The sequence below is a fragment of the Bufo bufo genome, chromosome 8, assembly GCF_905171765.1.
Source record: "Bufo bufo chromosome 8, aBufBuf1.1, whole genome shotgun sequence".
Lineage (NCBI taxonomy): Eukaryota > Metazoa > Chordata > Amphibia > Anura > Bufonidae > Bufo > Bufo bufo.
The window spans coordinates 24,031,201-24,058,879 of NC_053396.1; the positions used below are offsets into that span (position 1 = coordinate 24,031,201).

General features: G+C 49.8%; 1 protein-coding gene across 1 annotated transcript in view; it reads right to left on the minus strand.

The window, feature by feature from the left end:
• The window catches only part of BCAP31 (B cell receptor associated protein 31), a 56,013-nt gene that overhangs the window by 9,054 nt on the left and 19,280 nt on the right, over window positions 1-27,679 (minus strand). The window contains exons 5-7 of the mRNA XM_040442745.1: window positions 11,443-11,578; window positions 9,520-9,640; window positions 5,252-5,352 (exon numbers count right to left, since the gene is read on the minus strand). Coding sequence (XP_040298679.1) covers window positions 5,252-5,352; window positions 9,520-9,640; window positions 11,443-11,578 — 358 coding nt within the window. The remainder of the gene's footprint in view (window positions 1-5,251; window positions 5,353-9,519; window positions 9,641-11,442; window positions 11,579-27,679) is intronic.

Consider the following 27,679-nt stretch of genomic DNA (forward strand, 5'->3'; position numbering starts at 1 on the left):
TTATATTTACAGCTGCCAGAGAGGGAAAGAGACTGACTGGGGATTTACCGGTGGTATATTTACAGCTGCCAGAAGGGGAAGGAGACTGACTGTGAATTTACTAGTACTATATTTACAGCTGCCAGAGGCAGAATGCGACCAACTTGGAAATTACTGGGGACTATAGAAGAAATTTATCAAGGCTGGTTTTTCTAATGCCAGTCTTGACCTTTTTTGTGATGCTCCAAAATTTTTGAGGTGCACACCTTTTAATTTTGAGGCATCTCGGCAAGCAGCAGAAGCTGAAATCTCTGGCGCATCTCAGCAAGCAGCAGAAGCTGAAATCTCTGGCGCATCTCAGCAAGCAGCAGGAGCTGAAATCTCTGGCGCATCTCAGCAAGCAGCAGGAGCTGAAATCTCTGGCGCATCTCAGCAAGCAGTAGGAGCTGAAATCTCTGGCGCATCTCAGCAATCAGTAGGAGCTGAAATCTCTGGCGCATCTCAGCAATCAGTAGGAGCTGAAATCTCTGGCGCATCTCAGCAAGCAGCAGAAGCTGAAATCTATGCCAGTTAAGATTTCTGGAGTCGCTTTCCAGCAGAACACCAGCATATGTTATCTTGCATGATTCAGTCCTCGCCCCCTGGGGCCTTTTTTTTTGGCAATAGGTAGCAAATTTTGTGGAAAATGGAGCATGAGCAAATATCTGCCACTATTCTGCCGCAGGGGGCTTGATAAATCTCCCCCAATACTTACAGCTGCCAGAGGGGGAAGGAAGCAGGTTTGGAACTAACTGGGAACTGTTTTAACAGATGTCTTAGGAGAAAGGAGACTGAGTTGGACACTACTGGAGATTTTGCTGGATTAAAGAGGTTTTCCGGATGAATGATATTGATGACCTATCAGATTAGTGGGGGTCTGACACCTGACCCCCCCCCCCCCCCCCACACACAACCTATCAACTGTTCCCTGGATTCTTTGGAACTACACAGCAGCGAGTTACTGCAGCTCTGCTCTCCTACACTAGAATGACACTGAGCTGCAATACCAAGCGCCGCCCACAAACATAAGTGGCGCTGTATCATTAAAGACCCCTTTCTTCTTACATCATTCAACCTCTTTAACCCCTTGTGCACTGTTGCCGATCTTCAGATTTTCTGTCCCGCATTCATTCTAGATATTTCCTTATGACAAACAATCCTGCCGATGGCTGCCATCTATATAAAGGTGCACAGCGACCAGGACAGGAGAGGAAGGCAGAAACTTTACCCCAGAAAAGTCTGTCCTCCGGATGGATCATGTCTAGATTATAAATAGTGTTCTGCACCGGACGGCTGTTCCTCTGCACCCAGCCCTGTACAGACGGCAGGGCCAAGGAAATCCGCTTTCACTTATCTCCTGACATGGCGGGATTAACATTCTCCACATTAGTGACCTTTCGAGATTTGGTTTGGTTCACGTTTGCCAAATTTTTGAAAAACAGAGCGAGACAGAGACGGAGAGCGAGACAGAGACGGAGAGCGAGACAGAGACGGAGAGCGAGACAGAGACGGAGAGCGAGACAGAGACGGAGAGCGAGACAGAGACGGAGAGCGAGACAGAGACGGAGAGCGAGACAGAGACGGAGAGCGAGACAGAGACGGAGAGCGAGACAGAGACGGAGAGCGAGACAGAGACGGAGAGCGAGACAGAGACGGAGAGCGAGACAGAGACGGAGAGCGAGACAGAGAGCGAGACAGAGACGGAGAGCGAGACAGAGACGGAGAGCGAGACAGAGACGGGGAGACAGAGAGAGAGAGAGAGACACAGAGAGAGAGAGAGAGAGAGAGAGAGAGAGAGAGAGAGACACAGAGAGAGAGAGAGAGAGGAGACAGAGAGAGAGAGAGAGAGAGAGAGAGAGAGACACAGAGAGAGAGAGAGAGAGAGAGAGAGAGAGAGAGAGAGAGGAGACAGACAGAGAGAGGAGACAGACAGAGAGAGAGAGGGAGGAGAGAGAGAGAGAGAGAGAGAGGGAGGAGAGAGAGAGAGAGAGAGAGGGAGGAGACAGAGAGAGAGAGAGAGAGAGAGAGAGAGAGAGAGAGACAGAGAGAGACAGAGAGAGAGAGGAGACAGAGAGAGAGAGAGAGAGGAGACAGAGAGAGAGAGAGAGAGGAGACAGAGAGAGAGAGAGAGAGAGAGAGAGAGGAGACAGAGAGAGAGGAGACAGAGAGAGAGAGGAGACAGAGAGAGAGGAGACAGAGAGAGAGAGAGAGAGAGAGGGAGACAAAGAGAGAGGAGACAGAGAGAGAGAGAGGAGACAGAGAGAGAGAGAGAGAGGAGACAGAGAGAGAGAGAGAGAGGAGACAGAGAGAGAGAGAGAGAGAGAGAGAGAGAGACACAGAGAGAGAGAGAGAGAGAGAGAGAGAGAGAGAGAGAGAGGAGACAGACAGAGAGAGGAGACAGACAGAGAGAGAGAGGGAGGAGAGAGAGAGAGAGAGAGAGAGGGAGGAGAGAGAGAGAGAGAGAGAGGGAGGAGACAGAGAGAGAGAGAGAGAGAGAGAGAGAGAGAGAGAGAGAGAGAGAGAGACAGAGAGAGAGAGGAGACAGAGAGAGAGAGAGAGAGGAGACAGAGAGAGAGAGAGAGAGGAGACAGAGAGAGAGAGAGAGAGAGAGAGAGAGGAGACAGAGAGAGAGGAGACAGAGAGAGAGAGGAGACAGAGAGAGAGGAGACAGAGAGAGAGAGAGAGAGAGAGGGAGACAAAGAGAGAGGAGACAGAGAGAGAGAGAGGAGACAGAGAGAGGAGACAGAGAGAGAGAGAGGGGGGAGACAGAGAGAGAGAGAGAGGGGGGAGACAGAGAGAGAGAGAGAGGGGGGAGACGCAAGAGAGGGGGGGCAGAAGGAGAGAGAAAGAGGGACAAAGAGACAGAGAGGGAAAGAGAAAGGGGCAGCCCGGTGGCTCAGTGGGTAGCACCGGTGGCTCAGTGGGTAGCACTGGTGCCTGGCAGCTCTGGGGTCTTAGGTTTGAAAATCTACATGGAGTTTGTAGGCTTGTGATGCCGATGTCTGTACAGCACTGCGGTATATGGCAGCACTATATCAGTGCGTGAATTAATAAAGAGAGAGAGGGGGAGAGAGTTTTAGTAATCTCGTACAATCCCTTTAAATAAGATGAACTGATAACGACCATCTATTACTGTGGGAACCGATATTTTGTGTAAATAAGGCCTGCGGACGACACAATGGCCGTCACGGAGCTCTGCTACATGTGACAAGGCAGCGTATTCCAAGACGACTTGTGACAACATTTCACCATTGTGTTTTCGTGGAAGTAGAAGAAAGCAAACAGCACTACATCAAAAAAATAAGAGAGGGGGAGGGGGTAGTATTTGTTAGCGGCTCTGCCCTAGGTAACCTCCATTAACAGGGATTGTCTTGATGAGACCACCCCTTTAACCTCTTCATTGCCAAAGGGGGTGTCGCCCTCATTCAGCTTGCAGTCACCCAGATAAAATCTTTTGACGGTCACAATGGAAGTAAATGTCAAAGAATATTCACGTCAGTACCCGCTATGTCGAGACCTTCAGACCTGTCAGTAGATACTGGCTTCTTAGGGTTTGGATACCAAGAAAGAGAAGATGTCATCATGAAAGACCTTCACCAACCAGTGACTAGGGAGCACCATGTGCCAGGCTCCCAGGATATCTAACAGGCGTGGACCCCACCTCTGAGACCCTCTACTATCTCAAGAACGGGACCCCGTCTCGCGCTGCAGTGAATGGAGAGGTGGCCGCACACCGACAATTATAGAATTTCTGAAAATACGAGAAAGGCCTCATGCACACGGCCGTGTGCACCACGGACACGGACCCATTCACTTGAATGGGTCCGCAATTCCGGAGATGCGAAACGGAGTCACGGAACGGAACACCAGAAGCACTACGGAGTGCTTCCGTGGTGTTTCTTTCCGTTGTTCCACACCGCAAATAAATATGACATGTCATTTTTTTTGCGCTGCGGACAGACCACGGACCCATTCAAGTTGAATGGATCTGGCCCACTGCACGGATGTTGACCGTGCATTGGGGACCGCAATTGCGGCCGCACAACGGCCGTGTACATGAGGCCAAAAAGTGTGATTGGCAGTGGCATGTGCGGCCACCTCTCCATTTACTGCAGTGTGCAAATGGGTCCTGTTCTTGGGATAAAAGTGGGTCACTGAGGTGGGACTCGCGCCTGTCGGAGATTTATGGCATACCCTTTGGATATGCCATAAATGTCCAGATAGGAATACCCCTTTAAAGAGGTTGGATAACCAATAGCGGACAAGAATAGGCATATTCTATTAGTGCCGGCAAAATGCGGAACGCACATTGCCGCTGTCTCTGTATTTTTCGGATCCGCAAAACACACACGGATGTGTGAATGGACCCTAAAAGCGCGACCAGCACATAAACTGACTGGAGCTCTGCGTGCAATGGTAACATCCTTGTTGCACCAAGGGGCTTATTAGCATAATATAAAATCGTTCATATCTCTCGACTGGCACCACGTATCAATGGGGTTAGATTCAGCTGCTCAAGGCACATCTCCCATGTCGGATGGATTTTATTTTATTTTTTTAAAGGTATGTGCCGACAGATTCCTCTTAAATTAGGGCGAAACCATTGGCTATCTCAGCCTAGGTACCAATAGTGGAGATCCCCTTAAAGTGGCCCCAGGGTTGAGAACATCAGCTCTAAGATGTGAACTTTGTCCACAGTCAGCGAAACATGATTGATTCGGCTATTAGTCTTACAAGGAAGGCCATGGAGCGAGCATCTGACGCCTATAGTCAGAGTTATGAATAAGGGCTTTGTTATGCGCGGTATTTAAAAAGGCATAAATGCCGTTATCCGCCACAATGACGAGGTTGCAGGCAGTGTAAAGCCGCATTCACGCGTCTTTGTTTTGGCCGGCGATTTCCATCAGCCTCCACAGACATAAGGTACAAGGGAAAGATCTGCACCTGTTCTGTGTTTAGAGCTGGAAATCACTGACCAAACACTGACCGTGTGAACGAGGCATAACTCTAGGTGTACGCCGCATAATAATGTCCAAATCAATCACATACCTGCCGGCTTATTATAGCTACGGTTTTAAGGGGTTAATTAAGATTAGCAGAACTCCCCAAAAAAGAGTGGAGTAAGCGACTGAAACATTAGGTTTAGGGAGCCCAAAAAAATAAATAAATCAATGCCCGGCCGGCCATTACCGGACTGTGATGCGTGATGCCGCTCTAATGGTTGGGTCCTTACCTGCAGCTTGGCGTGTTCATTCAGCAGCCGGTCGTACTCCTTTGTCAAGCCCTCACTCTGCTTTTTGATGGCGATCACCTCGTTCTCGGATTTCTGCAGGGCTTTGGAATGAAAAACAAAATACGAGATCAGTCAAGATGATGCATTAGGCGCACAGTTACTGCTTAGTGAGATGAAGCCGGCCCAGCAATCGGCTGATTACTGCAGATCCGGCTTTAATACAACAGAATTTGTATTGCCGACACTGGAACAAGAAACGTGGACTAGATGGAAGCGACGTGGGGAAATCTGCTTGGAATTTGAATGATCTCCCCCGGGTATTCCAGTTTTCTGGCTTCTATAACGTATAGAAATGTATAGGACAAGGCGATAAGATGGCGAGTACAGTGAAGTACATGGATGCTACTGCATTAGCACATATCGGCCATAGGCTCCCATGCGTAAAAAACCCGGATGCCTCCGTATAGAATAGCCTAGTGGATCACAGTACCCTATAAAAAATATTGATGTTTACTGGCCCAGCGGAGGCCAAAAGGACACTATTTAACCTCTGCCGTGTGAATAGGGGGCCTATGGGTACAGTGACCGTATATGCCAGGAGCTTTCCCTGTACATACAGCAAACATACATATATAATTGGTCAGAGTGCCCATGGACTGTGTATTCGGAGGCATGTACCGCAGCATATATCACTTTAATGCGCTAGACGTGTAGGTAATAGACTTTCCAGGAAACCATAATTCAGCTCTCTCAGCGACATTACAGGCAGGCCATGCGGTAAATCAGTGCACAAAAACAGATCTGCTTTGCAAGCTGATGCAGGCAGAAATACAGCCGTGTGAAGCTGAAGGTGACAGGGGATGGCGGTTATGTTATAAAGCTTGGAAGGGCACATGGATCTGCTCCTCAAACACATTACAGGGCATATATGTGACCTCCTACCAAGACGTCCAGTCATCAGAAGTTTGAGAGAGAAAAAAAGTTTTCAGCAAAATCTCCACTTCCGCAGCAAAGGGTATAAGAAGCTGAGATCTGGGCTGCTGTTTGCATAGAAGAGGTTTTATTCGAAGCCATTCTCTTCTTCATCAACAGATGCAGGTCTATGTTTACTCCTAACAATATTCGTATTGTCCCCTGTGGGTCTATTCTGCAAGTGGCAGCGTCAATCTCACTTTGTGAGGCAGAGGGAGAACGCGCTCAAAAGGAGTTGTAGGAAATTAGAAAGACGCGGCTGCTTTCTTCCAGAAACGGCGCCACTCTCCTCCATGAGCTATCATTTACTGCAGATCAATGAACGGGGGTCAGCTGCAGAACCAGGCACAGCCTATGCACAAGAGTGGTGGGAGTCTGAGCGCTGAGACCCCACCCGATCCCTAGAATGAGGGGAGAGAAACACGTGTATAGTGCGCTCTCTCCCCTCGCTGCACAAGACGGCCACCATATGAGTCCGTCTCAATTCCAGAGAGGAGAGCTGAATATGTGTGTGTGCGCTTCTCTCCCCTTGTTCTAGGGATCGGTGGGGGTCTCAGTGCTCAGACCCCTACTAATCTAAACTTTTGATAGGTCACGCTCATTGGGCACATGGCCAAGGTGCAGATCAGTCCTATTCAAGTAAATGGGTCTGGGCTGCAATACCAAGCACAGCCACTATACAATGGACGGCGCTGTGCTTGGTGAGCTGAGAAGAGGCCGCAGTGCTCGATGCAGCTCCACGGCCTCTTCAAACAGCTGATTGGCAGGGATGCCGGATATCGGACCCCCACCAATCAGATACTGTAGACCTATCCTAAGAAAACGTAATTGGAGACATATTACTAGTACATGCCCCCAATGTCTGATAGGAGCCGGTCCCACACCTATACTTAGAACAGAGATCGGAAAGGGCCGGAGAGCTTGGCTATTTTCGGAAGTCCCTCCCATTGAAATGAAAAGGGAAGCGCATCGCACAAGCGCGGCCACCGCTCCATTCACTTCAATGGGGCTTACGGAAATAGCTGAGCCAGCGTTCGGCTATTTCCGGCACTCCCACAGAAATGAATAGAGAGTGGCCGCACACGCGCGGTGCGTCCTCCATCTCTTTGCAGTATATGAGTGGGATCCAGAGGTGGGACCCGCACCTATCAGACATTGGGGCATATCCTGGCGATGGATATGCCATCAGGATAGGGCTGTGATGGCTAACCTCCGGCACTCCAGCTGTGACAAAACTACAACTCCCAAGATGTGCACTTGCTTGGCTGTTCTCAGAACTCCGTAGAAATGGATAGAGCATGCTGGGAGTCGTAGTTTTAGCCTTCAATGGGATAGGTCATCGATATCTGATTAGCATCACTGCCAATCAACCGTCTGTTCCTGGAAAAGCCAAATAATAAAAGGGATGTCCGATTCTGAAAATACACTTTTTTTTCTGTGAGGTTTCCTGATAAGAGGATCACAGGGGTTCCCGCTGCTGTCACTGCCATTTCTCTGATAACTACAGGGGGATGTCAGAAGCAGAAAACCCCTTTGGTCAGTGGCGGTCAGATAGACCGTTTACAGCTGTTGTTCCCTATGGAGACTGAGTTTCCAAAACAGGATCTCGTCACTTCAGCATTCCCCGAGATAATAACCCATAAGGACGATGCAACCTTCCATGGCGGGTCAAGGAGTGAGGAGGACTACACGGCAGCAATTGTCCTCGTCTACCAGACAAATCATTGACGGAAGCAAATTGCAGGATGTGAGCAGGGAGTATAAAGGTTATATATACATTATAGGGAGTATAAAGGTTATATATACACATTATAGGGAGTATAAAGGTTATATATACATTATAGTCTACAGGTTATATATATTATAGGGAGTCCACAGGTTATATACATATATAAGGAGTATACAGGTTATATACAGTATTTTTCACGTTATAAGACGCACTTCTCCCCCAAAAAAGTGTGGGGGGGGGGGGGAAATGGCCATGCGTCTTATAAAGCAAATACTAGTGAGCGCTTCCATATGGAAGCGCTCACTAGTATGCATTAGGTGCCTGGAGCAGGGAGTGAAGCGCTGCAAGCGCTTGTAATAGCCACCCTCCCGGTCTTCACTCCTGGGGCCGGCGCTTCACTGCGTACAGTGTCAGGACGTAGTGTGCGCACTATGACCTGACGCTGCACGCAGTCAGGTGACAGAGCAGCGCAGGCCAGTAGGTAGGGAATGCAACCTCTGCCGGAGGTGGAGAGGAGCCACGGGACAGGATAGGTAAAATAAGTTTTTTATTTTAATCTGATTTGAAGTCTGAAGGGGGTCTGACAAGGTGGGCTGATGCGGGGTCTGACAAGGTGGGCTGATGCGGGGTCTGACAAGGTGGGCTGATGCGGGGTCTGACAAGGTGGGCTGATGCGGGGTCTGACAAGGTGGGCTGATGCGGGGTCTGACAAGGTGGGCTGATGCGGGGTCTGACAAGGTGGGCTGATGCGGGGTCTGACAAGGTGGGCTGATGCGGGGTCTGACAAGGTGGGCTGATGCGGGGTCTGACAAGGTGGGCTGATGCGGGGTCTGACAAGGTGGGCTGATGCGGGGTCTGACAAGGTGGGCTGATGCGGGGTCTGACAAGGTGGGCTGATGCGGGGTCTGACAAGGTGGGCTGATGCGGGGTCTGACAAGGTGGGCTGATGCGGGGTCTGACAAGGTGGGCTGATGCGGGGTCTGACAAGGTGGGCTGATCCGGGGTCTGACGAGGGTCTGATAAGGTCGGCTGATCTCAGGTCTGATGTAAAGGGCTCATGTGATGTCCTGATAAGGGTGTCAAATGTGATGTACTGATATGGGGGCCTGATCTGATGTCCTGATATTTATGGGGGACTGATCTCGCGCATCACGAGATTACGGCAATCTAACTGTGAAGAAAGGAGGAGATTCGGAGGACGCAGGCGGTGCTGGGCTCCTTCACACGGGGGCGTGGCTGGGCACCAAGAAGGTTAGTACAGCCCCTTGGGCTCCTTACCAGGGCCATTTACATATCTTTAAAATCATTTTTTTAACTAAATAAAAGAACACAGCCCTATAGGACCGGTATATTGCGGACATGCTAGCGGCGATCTAGCCGTGCATGTCCGCATCTCTATAACCTAAAACGAGGTGACAGAATCCCGTTAAACCTGGGGTGCGTCTTATCAGGTGCGTCTCATAAAGCGAAAAATACGGTATGTATATATATATTTTATAGGGAGTATACAGGTTATATACTGAGGAGGACGGTTAATGGAGGACATGTTAACTGGGGAACTACTTACATTTCTTGGTGGACTCTAGTTCTTCTTTGAGTTTCTTGACTTCTGTAAGGAGCTTCTTGTTCTCCTTCTCAGCATTTATTTCAGGTACATCTGCAACCTCAACCCCGGCGGCTTTCAGTTGCTGGAGGAAGCAGAAGCAGAGATTAAACCGGTTGTCCAGGAGTAGAAAAAGATGGTTGCTTTCTTCTAAGAAAAGCACCACTCCTGTCCATAGGTTGTTTACGGTATTGCAGCTCTGCCACATTTACTTCAATAAAGCTGAGCTGCAATACCACACACATCCCATGGACAGGGGTGGTGCTGTTTTCAGAAGAAAAGCAGTCGTGTTTTTCTAATCCTGGACAGCACCTTTAATATGTTTTTGGAAAAGGTGAAAAACTAATTTTTAGAGTCTTCTATGGGCACTAGTTACGGCAGCCTGTAGTCTTCTATGGGCACTAGTTACAGCAGCCTGTAGTCTTCTATGGGCACTACTTACAGCAGCCTGTAGTCTTCTATGGGCACTACTTACAGCAGCCTGTAGTCTTCTATGGGCACTACTTACAGCAGCCTGTAGTCTTCTATGGGCACTAGTTACAGCAGCCTGTAGTCTTCTATGGGCACTAGTTACAGCAGCCTGTAGTCTTCTATGGGCACTACTTACGGCAGCCTGTAGTCTTCTATGGGCACTACTTACGGCAGCCTGTAGTCTTCTATGGGCACTACTTACAGCAGCCTGTAGTCTTCTATGGGCACTACTTACGGCAGCCTGTAGTCTTCTATGGGCACTACTTACAGCAGCCTGTAGTCTTCTATGGGCACTAGTTACAGCAGCCTGTAGTCTTCTATGGGCACTACTTACGGCAACCTGTAGTCTTCTATGGGCACTACTTACGGCAGCCTGTAGTCTTCTATGGGCACTAGTTACAGCAGCCTGTAGTCTTCTATGGGCACTAGTTACAGCAGCCTGTAGTCTTCTATGGGCACTACTTACGGCAACCTGTAGTCTTCTATGGGCACTACTTACGGCAGCCTGTAGTCTTCTATGGGCACTACTTACGGCAGCCTGTAGTCTTCTATGGGCACTACTTACGGCAGCCTGTAGTCTTCTATGGGCACTAGTTACGGCAGCCTGTAGTCTTCTATGGGCACTAGTTACAGCAGCCTGTAGTCTTCTATGGGCACTAGTTACAGCAGCCTGTAGTCTTCTATGGGCACTACTTACGGCAGCCTGTAGTCTTCTATGGGCACTACTTACGGCAGCCTGTAGTCTTCTATGGGCACTACTTACGGCAGCCTGTAGTCTTCTATGGGCACTACTTACGGCAGCCTGTAGTCTTCTATGGGCACTACTTACGGCAGCCTGTAGTCTTCTATGGGCACTAGTTACGGCAGCCTGTAATCTTCCATGGGCACTACTTACAGCAGCCTGTAGTCTTCTATGGGCACTAGTTATGGCAGCCTGTAATCTTCCATGGGCACTACTTACGGCAGCCTGTAGTCTTCTATGGGCACTACTTACGGCAGCCTGTAGTCTTCTATGGGCACTAGTTACGGCAGCCTGTAGTCTTCTATGGGCACTAGTTACGGCAGCCTGTAGTCTTCTATGGGCACTACTTACAGCAGCCTGTAGTCTTCTATGGGCACTAGTTACGGCAGCCTGTAATCTTCTAATTTGCCGTCATAGGTACTGCGGTGAAGGGGCTGTGGCGCTCCAGGCCCTACGTTCGGGGTGAAACACTCACCTATCCTATGCCAGAAACCTCCTTGAAATTTGATCCCAATTTCTTATTAAAGTGTCACCCAACTAGCGTCAAAGTGTAGGCTAGCCTAAGAGCGTCGGACTGAATACAGAGAGACTAGATTTGGATCAGTACTGGATTTCGGATAAGCAGGATCTTGCACCGCTCTTCCATCATCTGTATACTGGCCCGTGTGTGATACCTTCTTAAACTTGTCATTCTCCTCCATGTACTTCTTGGCAGCATCACTTGCGCTCTCTGCTTGTTTCTTGAAAGCCTCGTTGGATGCGAGGAGCGTAGCTTGTTTGGATATCAGTGTAACCAGACGCCTCAGCAGACTGTGGGGAGGGAAATCACAGTATTAGATTTGGGGAATACATATTTTGCATAAATACCCGTGATATTTCCATTCATGAACAAGCTGAAAATTCTCATCAATATATCCGACATGATGTAGCTACAACAGCCTTAAAGGGCGTCTGTCAGCAGTTCTGTATCTATGACACTGGCTGACTTGTTACATGTGCACTTGGCAGCTGAAGACATCTGAGTTGGTCCCATGTTCATACAGTCCTGATCAAAAGTTTAAGACCACTTGAAAAATGGCAAAATATCCTATGTAGCATGGCTGGATCTTAACAAGGTTCCAAGTAGAGCTTCAACATGCAACAAGAAGAGATGGGAGTGAGACAAAACATTTTTGGAGCATTCAATTTAATGAAAACAACGATTAAACTGAAACAGGCTGTTTTTCAGCTGATCAAAAGTTTAGGACCACACCTCCCAAAAAAAAACTAAACCGTCCCCCAAAACAGAAATCCAACTTCCAGACATGAACTCAGTAATGAGAAGCTCCGCCGTTATTGTTTCGGCATGCTTGATGCAAGCGTTTCCATGAGGTGAGTGGGAACATTTCTCCAAGTGGTGAAGACGGCCGCACGAAGGCCATCTACTGTCTGGAACTGTTGTCCATTTCTGTAAACTTCCCTTGCCATCCATCCCCAAAGGTTCTCAATTGGATTTAGATCAGGGGAACACGCAGGATGGGCCAAAAGAGTGATGTTATTCTCCTGGAAGAAGTCCTTTGTCCTGCGGGCATTGTGTACTGTAGCGTTGTCCTGTTGGAAAACCCAGTCGTTACCACACAGACGAGGGCCCTCGGTCATGAGGAATGCTCTCTGCAACATCTGGACATAGTCAGCGGCCGTTTGACGCCCCTGCACTTCCTGAAGCTCCATTGTTCCACTGAAGGAAAAAGCCCCCCAGACCATTATGGCGCCCCCTCCACTGTGGCTCGTAGAAAACATCTCAGGTGGGATCTGCTTGTCATGGCAGTAACGTTGGAAACCATCAGGACCATCAAGGTTACATTTTTTCTCATCAGAGAATAAAACTTTCTTCCACCTTTGAATGTCCCATGTTTGGTGCTCTCTTGCAAAGTCCACACGAGCAGTTCTGTGGCGTTCAAGGAGACGAGGTCTTTGAAGACATTTTTTGTTTTTGAAGCCCTTCAGCCTCAGATGCCGTCTGATGGTTATGGGGCTGCAGTCAGCACCAGTAAGGGCCTTAATTTGGGTCGAGGATCGGCCAGTGTCTTGAGGAACAGCCAATTGGATCCTCCGGCTCAGTGCTGGTGAAATGTTTTTGGGTTTTCCACTTTACTTTTTTGTTCCATAACTCTCAGGATCATTTAAGAAATTCCAAATGACTGTCTTACTGCGTCCCACCTCAGCAGCGATGGCGCGCTGTGAGAGACCCTGCTTATGCAGTTTAACCAGGCTCGGACTGACCCACAGGGGTACAGGGGAATCCCCCGGTGGGCCCCTGAGCAAGGGGGGCCCCTAATCTCCCACCCCCTGCACAAGTGGAACATAACATAATAGACTTACTGCACTTCATACATATATATTAAATGTACAGCACCTCAACCAGCCTCTGTTCATATGAAAAAATTGTTACATTATTTATTATATTCGAATGTATCCGTACGGTGGCCCCCAAAATATATTTTACTGGTGGGCCCTAGGTACCCCAGTCAGACACCGAGTTCAACAACCCGACCACGTTCAAAAAGGGAGAGTTTTTTTGCCTTTGCCATCACAACGTGTGACTACCTGACAGAGAATGACAATGAATCCACATCTTTGCACAGATTTGGCCTTTTAAAAGGCATGTGGTCCTAAAATTTGGATCAGCTGAAAATCAGCCTGTTTCAGTTTATTTATTGTTTTCATTAAATTAAATGCTCAAAAAATGTTTTGTCTCACTCCCATTTCTTCGTGTGTCATGTTGAAGCTCTACTTGGGACCTTGTTAAGTTCCAACAATGTAAAATATGATTTTTTGCCATTTTTCAAGTGGTCTTAAACTTTTGATCAGGACTGTATGTGTTTGCATTGCTGAGAAAAATGAAGTTTTCATATAGGTGTAATGGTGACGCCCCCATTGCTCCTAGAGTCTCATTTGCATATATTAAAAGCTCATTTTTCTCAGTAATGTGGACACCTATGAACATGGGACCAACACAGATGTCTTCAGCTGCCAAGTGCACATGTAACAGGTCAGCCAGTGTCATAGGTACAAAACTGCTGACAGATGCCCTTTAAAGGGTTTCTGTCTTTAGAAATAACGTTCTGTAGCTGACTGACAGCGATGTGCTGATGTCAGCAGTACATAACATTATGCTTTATAACTCCCTGCCTCACGCTGCCGCCGTTCTCTTAAAATAAAGACTTTTAAAATATGCTAATGAGCCTCTAGGTGCTATGAGGGCGTTGCTTCAGCGGCTCAGTCTACTCACACTTTGGCACGCCCAGGTCCAGTTGATTGACTGGAGAGTTCTCCTCTTTGTCCAGTAAATCCCACGCCTGCGCCGTCCCGTTTAGTATTCGGCGCAGGGGCAGTGAGTGAAGGGCGCGCTCCAGGAGCGCGTCCTTCACTCACTGTGCCTGCGCCGAATACTAAACGGGACAGCGCCTCCACAGTGAGTGAAGCCGGTGCATGCGCAGTGAGTGAGGCCGGCAGCAGGATCGCGTCCTTCACTCACTGCGCCGAATACTAAACGGCATGGCGCCTGCACAGTGAGTGAAGCCGCTGCAGGTAAAGTGAGTGAGGCCGGGAGCAGGAGCGCGTCCTTCACTCACTGCGCCTGCGCCGAATACTAAACGGGATGGCGCCTGCACAGTGAGTGAAGCCGGTGCAGTGAGTGAGGCCGGCAGCAGGAGCGCATCCTTCACTCACTGCGCCTGCGCCGAATACTAATCGGGACGGGGATTTTCTGGACGAAGAGGAGAATTCGCCAGTCAATCAACTGGACCTGGGCGTGCCAAAGGGTGAGTAGACGGAGCCTCTAGGTGCTGAAGCAACGCCCCAGTAGCACCTAGAGGCTCATTAGCATATTGTAAAAGTCTTTATTGTAAGAGAACGGCGGCAGGTAGGGAGTTATAAAGCACACTGTTATGTACTGCTGACATCAGCACATCGCTAAAGTCAGCCAGATACATAACGTCTTTCTCATGACAGAAACCCTTTAAAGGGGTTGTCCGAGTTACTAAAAAAAATATATATAGCACTGTAAATCTGATCGTCAGCAATATATAACTAAGCTAAGCAAGTTTTCAGCAAAAAAATATCTATTTCCTCATTTCTCTGGCTCTCTTCTGGCCCTTTGTTACTGCAGTAACAACAATCTCTCCCCCTCCTCCTTCTCTGCAAAGGGAGTGAATACAAGAGCTGCCCTGAGTGACATGTCTGCCTGCTGGGAGACTCTGCAGCATGTTTTATGCGTAGAACTACAAGTCCCAGCTGTATAATGACACTGATACACACAGGATCTTCCCCTTAAACTGTTATTGTGCAATGCTCTGCAGAACTCCTCTGTCAGCTCCTGTGCCCAGCATTTGTCTCCTCCTGCCTGCAGCTACTCAGTAAAGCCTTCAGCCCCGAGTCTGTGCAGCTGATAGCCGAGTGCATGAGGCCTTATAATTGGACTGCCGGCTCATGTCCTATGAAGCGGTCATTCATTTCAATGGATACTGTGTAATAATTCATTTCACCTGTGGTGGCGCTGCAGGGAAACTGTGCATTTGCTGCCAAGTTGACAAATGAGAGTACGGCGGATCGCTGCATCGGCACAACCTGCGATCAGTGTACATCAGGGAGCCAAGTTGGATTTTTGTGCGACACCCCTGACTATCATTATAAAAAATGTTGCGGGACATCAGTGCAAGACAGGTCGCAGTGTAGTTGTTCCCTTTTTGTCGACCTAGCCTGGACATAGACTGCATTAAAATGAAGAAATAACCAAGCCACAGACTCGTGTTTGATTACAGTAGAGCGCAATGGTGCCCTCTGCTGGCCGCTTGATTGAATTTAAACACTTCAATGTGAGGCAAAGACATTGGTTCCACTCACTGAAGTGTCGCGTTTTACAAAGGAGGGGTTAATGCTTGACAGCATAAAACTGATTTTTTTTCTCTCCCTGCATAAAGGGAGGAGGTGCTGCCAACAATAATGGAAACTGACAGCGGCACTAAAGCTCCAAGCGCTCATGCAGCCGTTCATTCAGACCATTATCTGAATACGTGCAGGTCATTACACAAGCCATCATCGTCATAGAAGGACCCCAAAACATAACTGCACCTTATAATGCAGTCAATGGAATCTGTACCAAACCGCTCCTATGCAGGACTATGTCTCCATGGTAACAGACTACAAACTACAGTGTGTAGTCTGATCAAGCAGCTATACTGCCTTCTATCTTTCCCATCTATCTTTGATACCTTAGCATACAGGTGGAAAGGAGCAGCCCTGCAGGATCAGACTACACAGGGATGTTTGTAGTCTGTAACCATGGAGACACACAGATCTGCATAAACGTTGTATACCCAACATGGTGAGACTTTTTTTATTAAGATTATTTGCAAAGTTGATTCATTTTTTTTAGAAGCCTAGGAAAAAACGGCTGCAGAAGTGGACAAACGGCCCCCGAGCTACAAGCGCCCATTCACAAATGGTCCATTCATAGGTTAAAGGCTGCTGTGGATGGCATCTGTATAAGGGCTCATGCACATCACTGTATGTATTTTGTAGGTCCGCAAAAAACGGATCCGCAACAAAATACAGATGACGTCCGTGTGCAATCCGTATTTTGCGGAACGGAACAGCTGGCCCCTAATAGAACAGTACTGTCCTTGTAAGTAATGCAGACAATAATAGGACATGTTCTATTTTTTGGCGGAACTGACCTGCGGAAACGTAATGCACACGGAGTAACTTTTTTTTGTGGACCCATTGAAATGACTTAAGCTGCATTTAGATGCAAGGAGGAGAAGCCGATTGTCGGGAAGGAAGTGTTCATTCCTGACAGTCGGCTGCTTGTTACATGGAGGTGAAGCTCTGCATTTACATGCAGCGATCACCTCCACAGTATGAGGACAAGCGATCACTAATGCTATCGCTCATCCCCAAACATAATAATTGCTCCTGGGCCGAAAACTGTGATTAGACGGCACGATCTGCTGCCCGGGATCGATGATTGCGGTGTCCGCACCTCCGATCACTTCACCCGATGAACAAGCATTTTGCTCGTCTATCGAGTGAGCTGCAGAACCTATAGACGGCCCAGGATCGTTTGCATGATCCGATCCTGTTAACTGGCCCAATACTTGGGCCATGTAAGCCTACCTTTAAATGAGTGTTTATAAGGTCAGGAGATGAGGCTTCACATGAGTTGCCAGCTGAAGGGACTGAGAAGTGATACTCTTCTAAGGCTTCTTTCACATTAGCGTTAGGCATGTTCGGCAGGGGAACAGTCTGCCGTCCCCGTACTAACGCTTGCACACGTGCTGCTGGAAGACCGGCCAGGCCACATTCGCTATAATGGGGACGGGCTGGAGATGCGGCCGCAGCACGGCAAACGTGCCAAAAGGTGGGCTGATAAAAACCGCGGCCTGCCGGACAAGCCTAACACTAGTGTGAAAGAAACCTAACAGGCTGATTTTAACCCCTGTATCACAAAAATGGCTGAAATTTTTTTTTTTATAAACACCAGTTGAAAAAATTATTTTTAACCCAAAAGAAGTAAAATGCAAATCATTAAAAAATTGCCCTAAGGGGGGCGGGGGCCTGACAGCACATGGAGTGAGACGTGCGTCTCAGGAGCTCCGGCCAGGATCCTGAACTTCAGCCTGTCCCAGCTGCAAGCAACGCTGCCTTAACAACTATATCGATACCTCTAGCGGGGTAGAGGAGCGGAACACTTACTTCAACCACCCACATGACGAAGAAAGGTAAAACACTGCTGAAGTCAGAGCCGGAGGCGCGGGTCCAACATGGCGCCGGGGAGGAGGAGGACCGAAGTACGCCAGCAGCGCGCCAGAAGATAGCGGCGCGACTTGAGAGGTTCGCACATAAACATCAAAAGAATATGCAGGAGAGGTGGGGAGACTCAGAGGGGGCCCATTGTGCCTCAGATTATAATGAGAATGAAAATTCCTCAGATGAGGAACAACAAGAGCAGGGGTCACAGATGGCTCCAAGGAAGCATAATAGCAAAGATCGTAAGGAGCAGAGTCAGGAGGATGAAAATGCAGAGCCTACCTTGAAAGATGCAATGGCAGCAATAGCAAGCTGCAATACCACACTCAAAAGCCTGAATTTACTTGAAGTCTCTACCTACGGCGTGGATTAAATCTAAACCCGCTGTGGGAGGTTAAGGCCCCTTTCACACGGGCGAGTTTTCCGCGCGGGTGCAATGCGTGAGGTGAACGCATTGCCCCCGCACTGAATCCGGACCCATTCATTTCTATGGGGCTGTGCAAATGAGCGGTGATTTCCACGCATCACTTGTGCGTTGCGTGAAAATCGCAGCATGCTCCTCTTTGTGCGTTTTTCACCCAACGCATGCCCCATAGAAATGAATGGGGCTGCGTGAAAATCGGAAGCATCCGCAAGCAAGTGCGGATGCGGTGCAATTTTCACGCATGGTTGCTAGGTGACGATCGGGATGGGGACCCAATCTTTATTATTTTCCCCTATAACATGGTTATAAGGGAAAATAATAGCAATCGCAATACAGAATGCATAGTAAAATGTGGATGGAGGGATTAAAAAAATAAAAATAAAAAATATTAACTCACCTTCTCCTCTTGATCGCGTAGTTGCCGATCTCTTCTTACTTCTTTAATCATGAGCTGCCGGCTAAAGGACCTGCGGTGACATCACATCACATGGTCCAATCACACGGTCCATCACCGTGGTGATGGACCGTGTGATTGGACCATGTGATGAGCTCAGTGACGTCACCACAGGTCCTGAAGAAAGAGCAGAGAACGGCAGCTATGGAGGAGGAGAGTTCAATTTTTTATATTTTTTTTAACCCTCAATTGGCCTTCTACTAAACATTCTGTATTAAAGAATGCTATTATTTTCCCTTATAACCATGTTATAAGAAAAAATAATAAAATCTACACTACAACTAACCCAAACCTAAACTTCATTGAAGAAGTTCGGGTCTGGGTACCGCATTCAGTTTTTTCTCACGCGCGTGCAAAACGCATTGCACCGGCGCGGAAAAAACTGAACCACGCAACGCAATCAAAACGGACTGAAATTGTGTGCTCACTCACACGATTTCCCCGCCACGCACCCGCATCCTATCCGGCCCCAATCCGTAACGCCCGTGTGAAAGAGGCCTTAGTCTCCTGAAGTGGCGGTTGTGGACTAAGAATGGACTTCTCGGGCACGCTGCTGGGGACGTCTCACTAAAGGAGCGCGAGGAATGGAAGTGATCGTTTCCTCACAACTGAGCTGGACTGGAATATGTTACAGAAAATGTTGGGCTAGTTCTTTTTTGTTAGCCCGATGTTATGAGAGTATTACTGCTAAATCACATTGTATTTTAGTTTCTCTAAGGGGGAAGGGGGTGTCGGGGTTCGGGCACATTCCGGTATCAGCATACTAATATTGATGGTGGTACATTATAGAGTTAGGCCCATGGGGACACTTGTCCGACATCTATGTAAAGTAAAGAATTGGAATGGCGTCTCTGACTAAAGTGCAGAGTTGGAATGTGCGGGGGGGGGCGGCGGGGGAAAAATAGTAATTTTCAGTACTTACTGAGATATCCGCCGGCCATTCGTTGTCTACAGGAAACGCATTTGACAAGATCAAGAGTAAAGTTGCTTCAGAAATCTTGGGCTGGCTATTCTGTGCGCTCGGTCTTCTCTGCACATTCCAGGGGAGTTAGGCTCCATTCAGACGTCCCGTAGAATGGGTCCGCATCCGTTCCGCAATTATCCGGAACGGGTGTGCGGACCCATTCATTCTCTATGGGGCCGAAAGAGGTGCGGAGAGCACACTGTGTGCTCTCCGCATCCGCAGAGAGCGCCCCCCGATTTTCCGGTCCGCGGCTCCGCAAGAAAATAGAGCATTGTCCTACTCTTGTCCGAATAGGCATTTCGATGGGGGCGACGGCCGGATCCGCAACGCACTACGGACGTCTGAATGGAGCCGTAGTGTACTGGTTAATAAAAACATTCGAGAGAACTTCTGGACTCTGAGGGTAGGTTTGTATACATCTATTGTGTGATAAATGGAGTAAAGATGGTGTTGGTGGCGAAGTATATTCCTCCGCCGTACACTTCAGTACCTCTGCGGGTGGTGTTGGGAGTTCATGGCGGAATATCCAGATATCCCGGGGCTTGGTTGTGAATGAAGAAGTGGAGAGATGTAAGGTGACATCAGGAGCAGCGAGTGGCATGGAAACCCCTTTTGGTAGATTGATACGAGAAGTGGGACTGATGGATGTATGGAGGGAAGCCCATCCAGGGGAGAAACCATATTCTACATATCGGTCCCTCTCTAGAATAGATATGGGACTGGCAAACTCCCTTATGTGGACACTAATACGCCTGTCCGATTATTTACCTAGAACACCGTCTGATCACTCGCCACCAAGTGTTGAGATGGACGTGTCGGGGAACGCCCGAGTGCGGCGACTTATTGCCTTTTGGCGGACACTCATGGGAGAAATAGTGGATGGGAAAGCTGCGATACAGGAATACTTTGAGATTAATGCGGGTTCGGCCTCAGTCCATGCAGTGTGGGAGGCCATGAAAGCCAATCTGAGAGGGACATTAATTAAATCCATCAGTAGAATTAAATCTAGGTCTAGGGAGGTGGACGTCCGAATGCAGGCAGCGGAGGAAGCTTTTACTCAGGAGCCATCTACAGAAAATGGTGTGGGATTGCCGGTCGCGCAGGAAGCGCTGAGATGTCATCTCCCTTCAGGTAGCGGAGAGGGACGCATGCTCTCTATGATATCCAAGGCACAGCAGGGGACCATTTGTATTACAGGGTTAATGGATTTGAAAGGACAGCTTAGGCTACTTTCACACTCGCGTTTTGTGCGGATCCCATTGTATTATCTTTAACATAGCCAAAACGGATCCGTCTTGAACACCATAGAACGTCAATGGGGGACGGATCCGTTTACTATTGTGCCAGATTGCGGCAGTGAAAACGGATCCGTCCCCATTGACTTACATTGTGTGTCAGGACGGATCCGTTTGGCTCAGTTTCGTCAGGCGGACACCAAAACGCTGCAGGCAGCCTCCAGAGCGGAATGGAGACGGAACGGAGGCAAACTGAGGCATTGTGCGGATCCTTTTCCATTCAGAATGCAAACTGATCCATTTGGGACCGCTGTGTGAGAGCCCTGAACGGATCTCGCAAACGGAAACCAAACGCCAGTGTGAAAGTAGCCTTAGACAGGATACTAGTAGTATTTTGGAACTGCTTGGCGGTTTTTACTCGTCTTTGTATTCCTCCAAAACAATCAGATCTTAGAGAATTTTTGCAGGGGACAGATCTTCGGCGGCTGTCACCTGAGGACTGTATGTTTTTAGAGGAGGCAGTGAAATCCATGGCGCCGCGGTTGGATGGGAACAAGCCTTCCTGGACATCGAGGGGCGTCGTTTCCAAGAACGTTCTTAGTATTAGTCGAGCACATAACATAACTGCGACCCGCTGTTATGCATGCCAAGGGAAAAAATAGACTTCCCCGAGGGAGCGACTGGATGTACTCAGCTCAGGATGAGGCAAAAGCTGTGATCCCGAAAACAAAACCCGCTTTGTGAGAGGGGAAAAACATGACATTTAACTGCGTAGCTGTAGCCTTCAGGACCCCAAACATGGCCCCGACTCAAACACTAAACCTCTGTTAATGAGCAAAACTACTACTACTAATAATAATAATAAAAACACTAAAAGTACTACTAATAATATACTGATGTATAATAAAGATATAGGCTAAGAAATAATCGGACATCTGTCGAGCGGCACAAATCTTTAAAGGGGTCCTCTCTCTTCAGCCAATGGCATTTATCGTGTAGAGAAAGTGAATACAAGGCACTTGTTAATGTATTGCGATTGTCCATATTGCCTCCTTTGATGGCTGGATTCGTTTTTCCATCACATTATACACTGCTCGTTTCCATGGTTACGACCACCCTACAAGTCCAGCATCGGTTGTTTGCACACTATAGGAAAAGGTGTAAGGGCAAAGTGGAGGGCACTCCGTTTACCTGGGGTTTGGCATTTGTACAATATGGGTAAATACAGTATAGGTGTGAAAAAGTACCAATGTATGGCAGTATACTGAAGAAGAAACAGCTCGTTTTCGAAACGCGTATGGTTCCCCCTGCAGCAGCACACGGACTACTAGTCCTCCAATAAGGACCGGACACCCACCCCTGGAGGCAAGGATCCAACAGAGATAGAATGCCCCTACCATCTCCATACAGACTGGAACGGAATTCTCGCGCCTTTTTTTCAAACCACTCATCTCCCGCCCTAGTGGGACGCCACGAGCGGACTCCGCGAGTATAGAGAGGCTTTTTTCACCCACCTCCTGCGCAACAGAACCCCGCAACCGTGGCTAACGGGTTAGGCTACAATGTGCTTTTCTATGTAACTGATGCAATTACATTGTTGCAAACACTACACCAAATGTTACTGAATATCGTGACTGCACAAAGAAGGATCCGTAACATCAAACACACGATCCCTGAAATCACACTGCGGCCATACACTTACCCATAAACAGGAGGACTATTTGCCAAACATCAGACACTGCTTCCAAGCAGACAAACAGGAGGGGATGAAAGCATCGATGCAGGCAACACTATAGACTCCAACAACATCCTACTCCAAGATAGGACTTTTCAGAGACACTTGGATTACCCAATTCTGGATCCAACCTTGAACAACATACAGTCCTGATCAAAAGTTCAAGACCACTTGAAAAATGGCCAAAAATTCATATTTATCATGGCTGGATCTTAACAAGGTCCAAAGTAGAGCCTCAACATGCAACAAGAAGAAATGGGAGTGAAACAAAACATTTTTTGAGCATTCAATTTTGTTTTTCTGTTTTTCAGCTGATCAAAAGTTTCGCACCACACCTCCAAAAAAATCCTAAACCCTCCCAAAACAGAAATCCAACTTCCAAACATGAACTCAGTAATGAGTAGCTCCGCCGTTATTGTTGATCACTTCAAAAATTCGTTTCGGCATGCTTGATGCAAGCGTTTCCATGATGGGAACATTTCTCCAAGTGGTGAAGACGGCCGCACGAAGGCCATCTACTGTCTGGAACTGTTGTCCATTTTTGTAATCTTCCCTTGCCATCCATCCCCAAAGGTTCTCAATTGGATTTAGATCAGGGGAACACGCAGGATGGGCCAAAAGAGTGATGTTATTCTCCTGGAAGAAGTCCCTTGTCCTGCCGGCATTGTGTACTGTAGCGTTGTCCTGTTGAAGAACCCAGTCGTTACCACACAGACGAGGGCCCTCAGTCATGAGGAATGCTCTCTGCAACATCTGGACATAGCCAGCGGCCGTTTGACGCCCCTGCACTTCCTGAAGCTCCATTGTTCCACTGAAGGAAAAAGCCCCCCAGACCATTATGGCGCCCCCTCCACTGTGGCGCGTAGAAAACATCTCAGGTGGGATCTGCTTGTCATGCCAGTAACGTTGGAAACCATCAAGGTTACATTTTTTCTCATCAGAGAATAAAACTTTCTTCCACCTTTGAATGTCCCATGTTTGGTGCTCTCTTGCAAAGTCCAAACGAGCAGTTCTGTGGCGTTCAAGGAGACGAGGTCTTTGAAGACGTTTTTTGTTTTTGAAGCCCTTCAGTCTCAGATGCCGTCTGATGGTTATGGGGCCGCAGTCAGCACCAGTAAGGGCCTTAATTTGGGTCGAGGATCGTCCAGTGTCTTGACGGACAGCCAATTGGATCCTCCGGCTCAGTGGTGGTGAAATTTTTTGGGGTCTTCCACTTGACTTTTTTGTTCCATAACCCTCAGGATAATTTAAGAAATTCCAAATGACTGTCTTACTGCGTCCCACCTCAGCAGCGATGGCGCGCTGTGAGAGACCCCGCTTATGCAGGTCAACAACCCGACCACGTTCAAAAAGGGAGAGTTTTTGCCTTTGCCATCACAACGTGTGACTACCTGACAGAGAATGACAAGGAATCCACATCTTTGCACAGATTTGGCCTTTTAAAGGCATGTGGTCCTAAAATTTGGATCAGCTGAAAAACAGCCTGTTTCAGTTTATTCGTTGTTTTCAATTAATTGAATGCTCAAAAAATGTTTTGTCTCACTCCCATTTCTTCTTGTTGCATGTTGAAGCTCTACTTGGAACCTTGTTAAGATCCAGCCATGCTAAATAGGATTTTTTGCCATTTTTCAAGTGGTCTTAAACTTTTGATCAGGACTGTATCTACCACTCTTGAATATATTTTAGTTTTTTACTCATATTTTTATCCTTATTGCTCTACATCAGCGGTCCCCAACAGCCGGGCCGCGGCCCAGGACCGGGCCGTGGAGGATTGTTGGCCGGGCCGCGGCGATCAGGGCAGTCTTTAACTCTGTACTAATGAAGCGCTTCCATTATGGAAGCGCTTCATTAGTACAGAAGGACCAGGGAGCGGTGAAGGATCTGTACTCACCGCTTCCTGGTCCTCGGCTCGGCTATCGGCTATGCAGGGCTGCGCACAACGTGAGGTCTCTCTGTGACCTCACGCTGTGCGCCGCTATACACAGCCAGCCGACAGCAGAATGAAGAGGATCGCGATGGTGACCAGGAGCAGGAGAGGTAAGTGTTTTTTTTTATTTTATTTTCACTGATGGCTGACATGGGGGGGCTTATGGGCTGGCTGACATGGGGGGGGCTTATGGGCTGGCTGACATGGGGGGGCTTATGGGCTGGCTGACATGGGGGGGCTTATGGGCTGGCTGACATGGGGGGGCTTATGGGCTGGCTGACATGGGGGGGCTTATGGGCTGGCTGACATGGGGGGGCTTATGGGCTGGCTGACATGGGGGGGCTTATGGGCTGGCTGACATGGGGGGGCTTATGGGCTGGCTGACATGGGGGGGCTTATGGGCTGGCTGACATGGGGGGGGCTTATGGGCTGGCTGATGGGCTGGCTGACATGGGGGGGGCTTATGGGCTGGCTGACATGGGGGGGCTTATGGGCTGGCTGACATGGGGGGGCTTATGGGCTGGCTGACATGGGGGGGCTTATGGGCTGGCTGACATGGGGGGCTTATGGGCTGGCTGACATGGGGGCCTTATGGGCTGGCTGACATGGGGGCCTTATGGGCTGGCTGACATGGGGGCCTTATGGGCTGGCTGACATGGGGGCCTTATGGGCTGGCTGACATGGGGGCCTTATGGGCTGGCTGACATGGGGGCCTTATGGGCTGGCTGACATGGGGGCCTTATGGGCTGGCTGACATGGGGGCCTTATGGGCTGGCTGACATGGGGGCCTTATGGGCTGGCTGACATGGGGGCCTTATGGGCTGGCTGACATGGGGGCCTTATGGGCTGGCTGACATGGGGGCCTTATGGGCTGGCTGACATGGGGGCCTTATGGGCTGGCTGACATGGGGGCCTTATGGGCTGGCTGACATGGGGGCCTTATGGGCTGGCTGACATGGGGGCCTTATGGGCTGGCTGACATGGGGGCCTTATGGGCTGGCTGACATGGGGGCCTTATGGGCTGGCTGACATGGGGGCCTTATGGGCTGGCTGACATGGGGGCCTTATGGGCTGGCTGACATGGGGGCCTTATGGGCTGGCTGACATGGGGGCCTTATGGGCTGGCTGACATGGGGGCCTTATGGGCTGGCTGACATGGGGGCCTTATGGGCTGGCTGACATGGGGGCCTTATGGGCTGGCTGACATGGGGGCCTTATGGGCTGGCTGACATGGGGGCCTTATGGGCTGGCTGACATGGGGGCCTTATGGGCTGGCTGACATGGGGGCCTTATGGGCTGGCTGACATGGGGGCCTTATGGGCTGGCTGACATGGGGGCCTTATGGGCTGGCTGACATGGGGGCCTTATGGGCTGGCTGACATGGGGGCCTTATGGGCTGGCTGACATGGGGGCCTTATGGGCTGGCTGACATGGGGGCCTTATGGGCTGGCTGACATGGGGGCCTTATGGGCTGGCTGACATGGGGGCCTTATGGGCTGGCTGACATGGGGGCCTTATGGGCTGGCTGACATGGGGGCCTTATGGGCTGGCTGACATGGGGGCCTTATGGGCTGGCTGACATGGGGGCCTTATGGGCTGGCTGACATGGGGGCCTTATGGGCTGGCTGACATGGGGGCCTTATGGGCTGGCTGACATGGGGGCCTTATGGGCTGGCTGACATGGGGGCCTTATGGGCTGGCTGACATGGGGGCCTTATGGGCTGGCTGACATGGGGGCCTTATGGGCTGGCTGACATGGGGGCCTTATGGGCTGGCTGACATGGGGGCCTTATGGGCTGGCTGACATGGGGGCCTTATGGGCTGGCTGACATGGGGGCCTTATGGGCTGGCTGACATGGGGGCCTTATGGGCTGGCTGACATGGGGGCCTTATGGGCTGGCTGACATGGGGGCCTTATGGGCTGGCTGACATGGGGGCCTTATGGGCTGGCTGACATGGGGGCCTTATGGGCTGGCTGACATGGGGGCCTTATGGGCTGGCTGACATGGGGGCCTTATGGGCTGGCTGACATGGGGGCCTTATGGGCTGGCTGACATGGGGGCCTTATGGGCTGGCTGACATGGGGGCCTTATGGGCTGGCTGACATGGGGGCCTTATGGGCTGGCTGACATGGGGGCCTTATGGGCTGGCTGACATGGGGGCCTTATGGGCTGGCTGACATGGGGGCCTTATGGGCTGGCTGACATGGGGGCCTTATGGGCTGGCTGACATGGGGGCCTTATGGGCTGGCTGACATGGGGGCCTTATGGGCTGGCTGACATGGGGGCCTTATGGGCTGGCTGACATGGGGGCCTTATGGGCTGGCTGACATGGGGGCCTTATGGGCTGGCTGACATGGGGGCCTTATGGGCTGGCTGACATGGGGGCCTTATGGGCTGGCTGACATGGGGGCCTTATGGGCTGGCTGACATGGGGGCCTTATGGGCTGGCTGACATGGGGGCCTTATGGGCTGGCTGACATGGGGGCCTTATGGGCTGGCTGACATGGGGGCCTTATGGGCTGGCTGACATGGGGGCCTTATGGGCTGGCTGACATGGGGGCCTTATGGGCTGGCTGACATGAGGAGCTAATGGGGGGGGGGGCTTATGGCTGACATGAGGGGCTAATGGGGGGCTTATGGCTGACATGAGGGGCTAATGGCTGTCATGAAGGGCTAATGGGGGGCTTATGGCTGACATAAAGGGCTAATGGGGGGCTTATGGCTGACATGAAGGGCTAATGGGGGGGCTTATGGCTGACATGAGGGGCTAATGGGGGGCTTATGGCTGACATGAAGGGCTAATAGGGGGCTTATGGCTGACATGAAGGGCTAATGGGGGCTTATGGCTGACATGGGGGGCTTATGGCTGACATGAAGGGCTAATGGGGGGCTTATGGCTGACATGAAGGGCTAATGGGGGCTTATGGCTGACATGGGGGGCTAATGGGGGGCTTATGGCTGACATGAAGGGCTAATGGGGGGCTTATGGCTGACATGAAGGGCTAATGGGGGCTTATGGCTGACATGAAGGGCTAATGGGGGCTTATGGCTGACATGGGGGGCTTATGGATGACATGAAGGGCTAATGGGGGGCTTATGGCTGACATGAAGGGCTAATGGGGGCTTATGGCTGACATGGGGGGCTTATGGCTGACATGAAGGGCTAATGGGGGGCTTATGGCTGACATGAAGGGCTAAGGGGGGCTTATGGCTGACATGGGGGGCTTATGGCTGACATGAAGGGCTAATGGGGGGCTTATGGCTGACATGAAGGGCTAATGGGGGCTTATGGCTGACATGGGGGGCTTATGGCTGACATGAAGGGCTAATGGGGGGCTTATGGCTGACATGAAGGGCTAAGGGGGGCTTATGGCTGACATG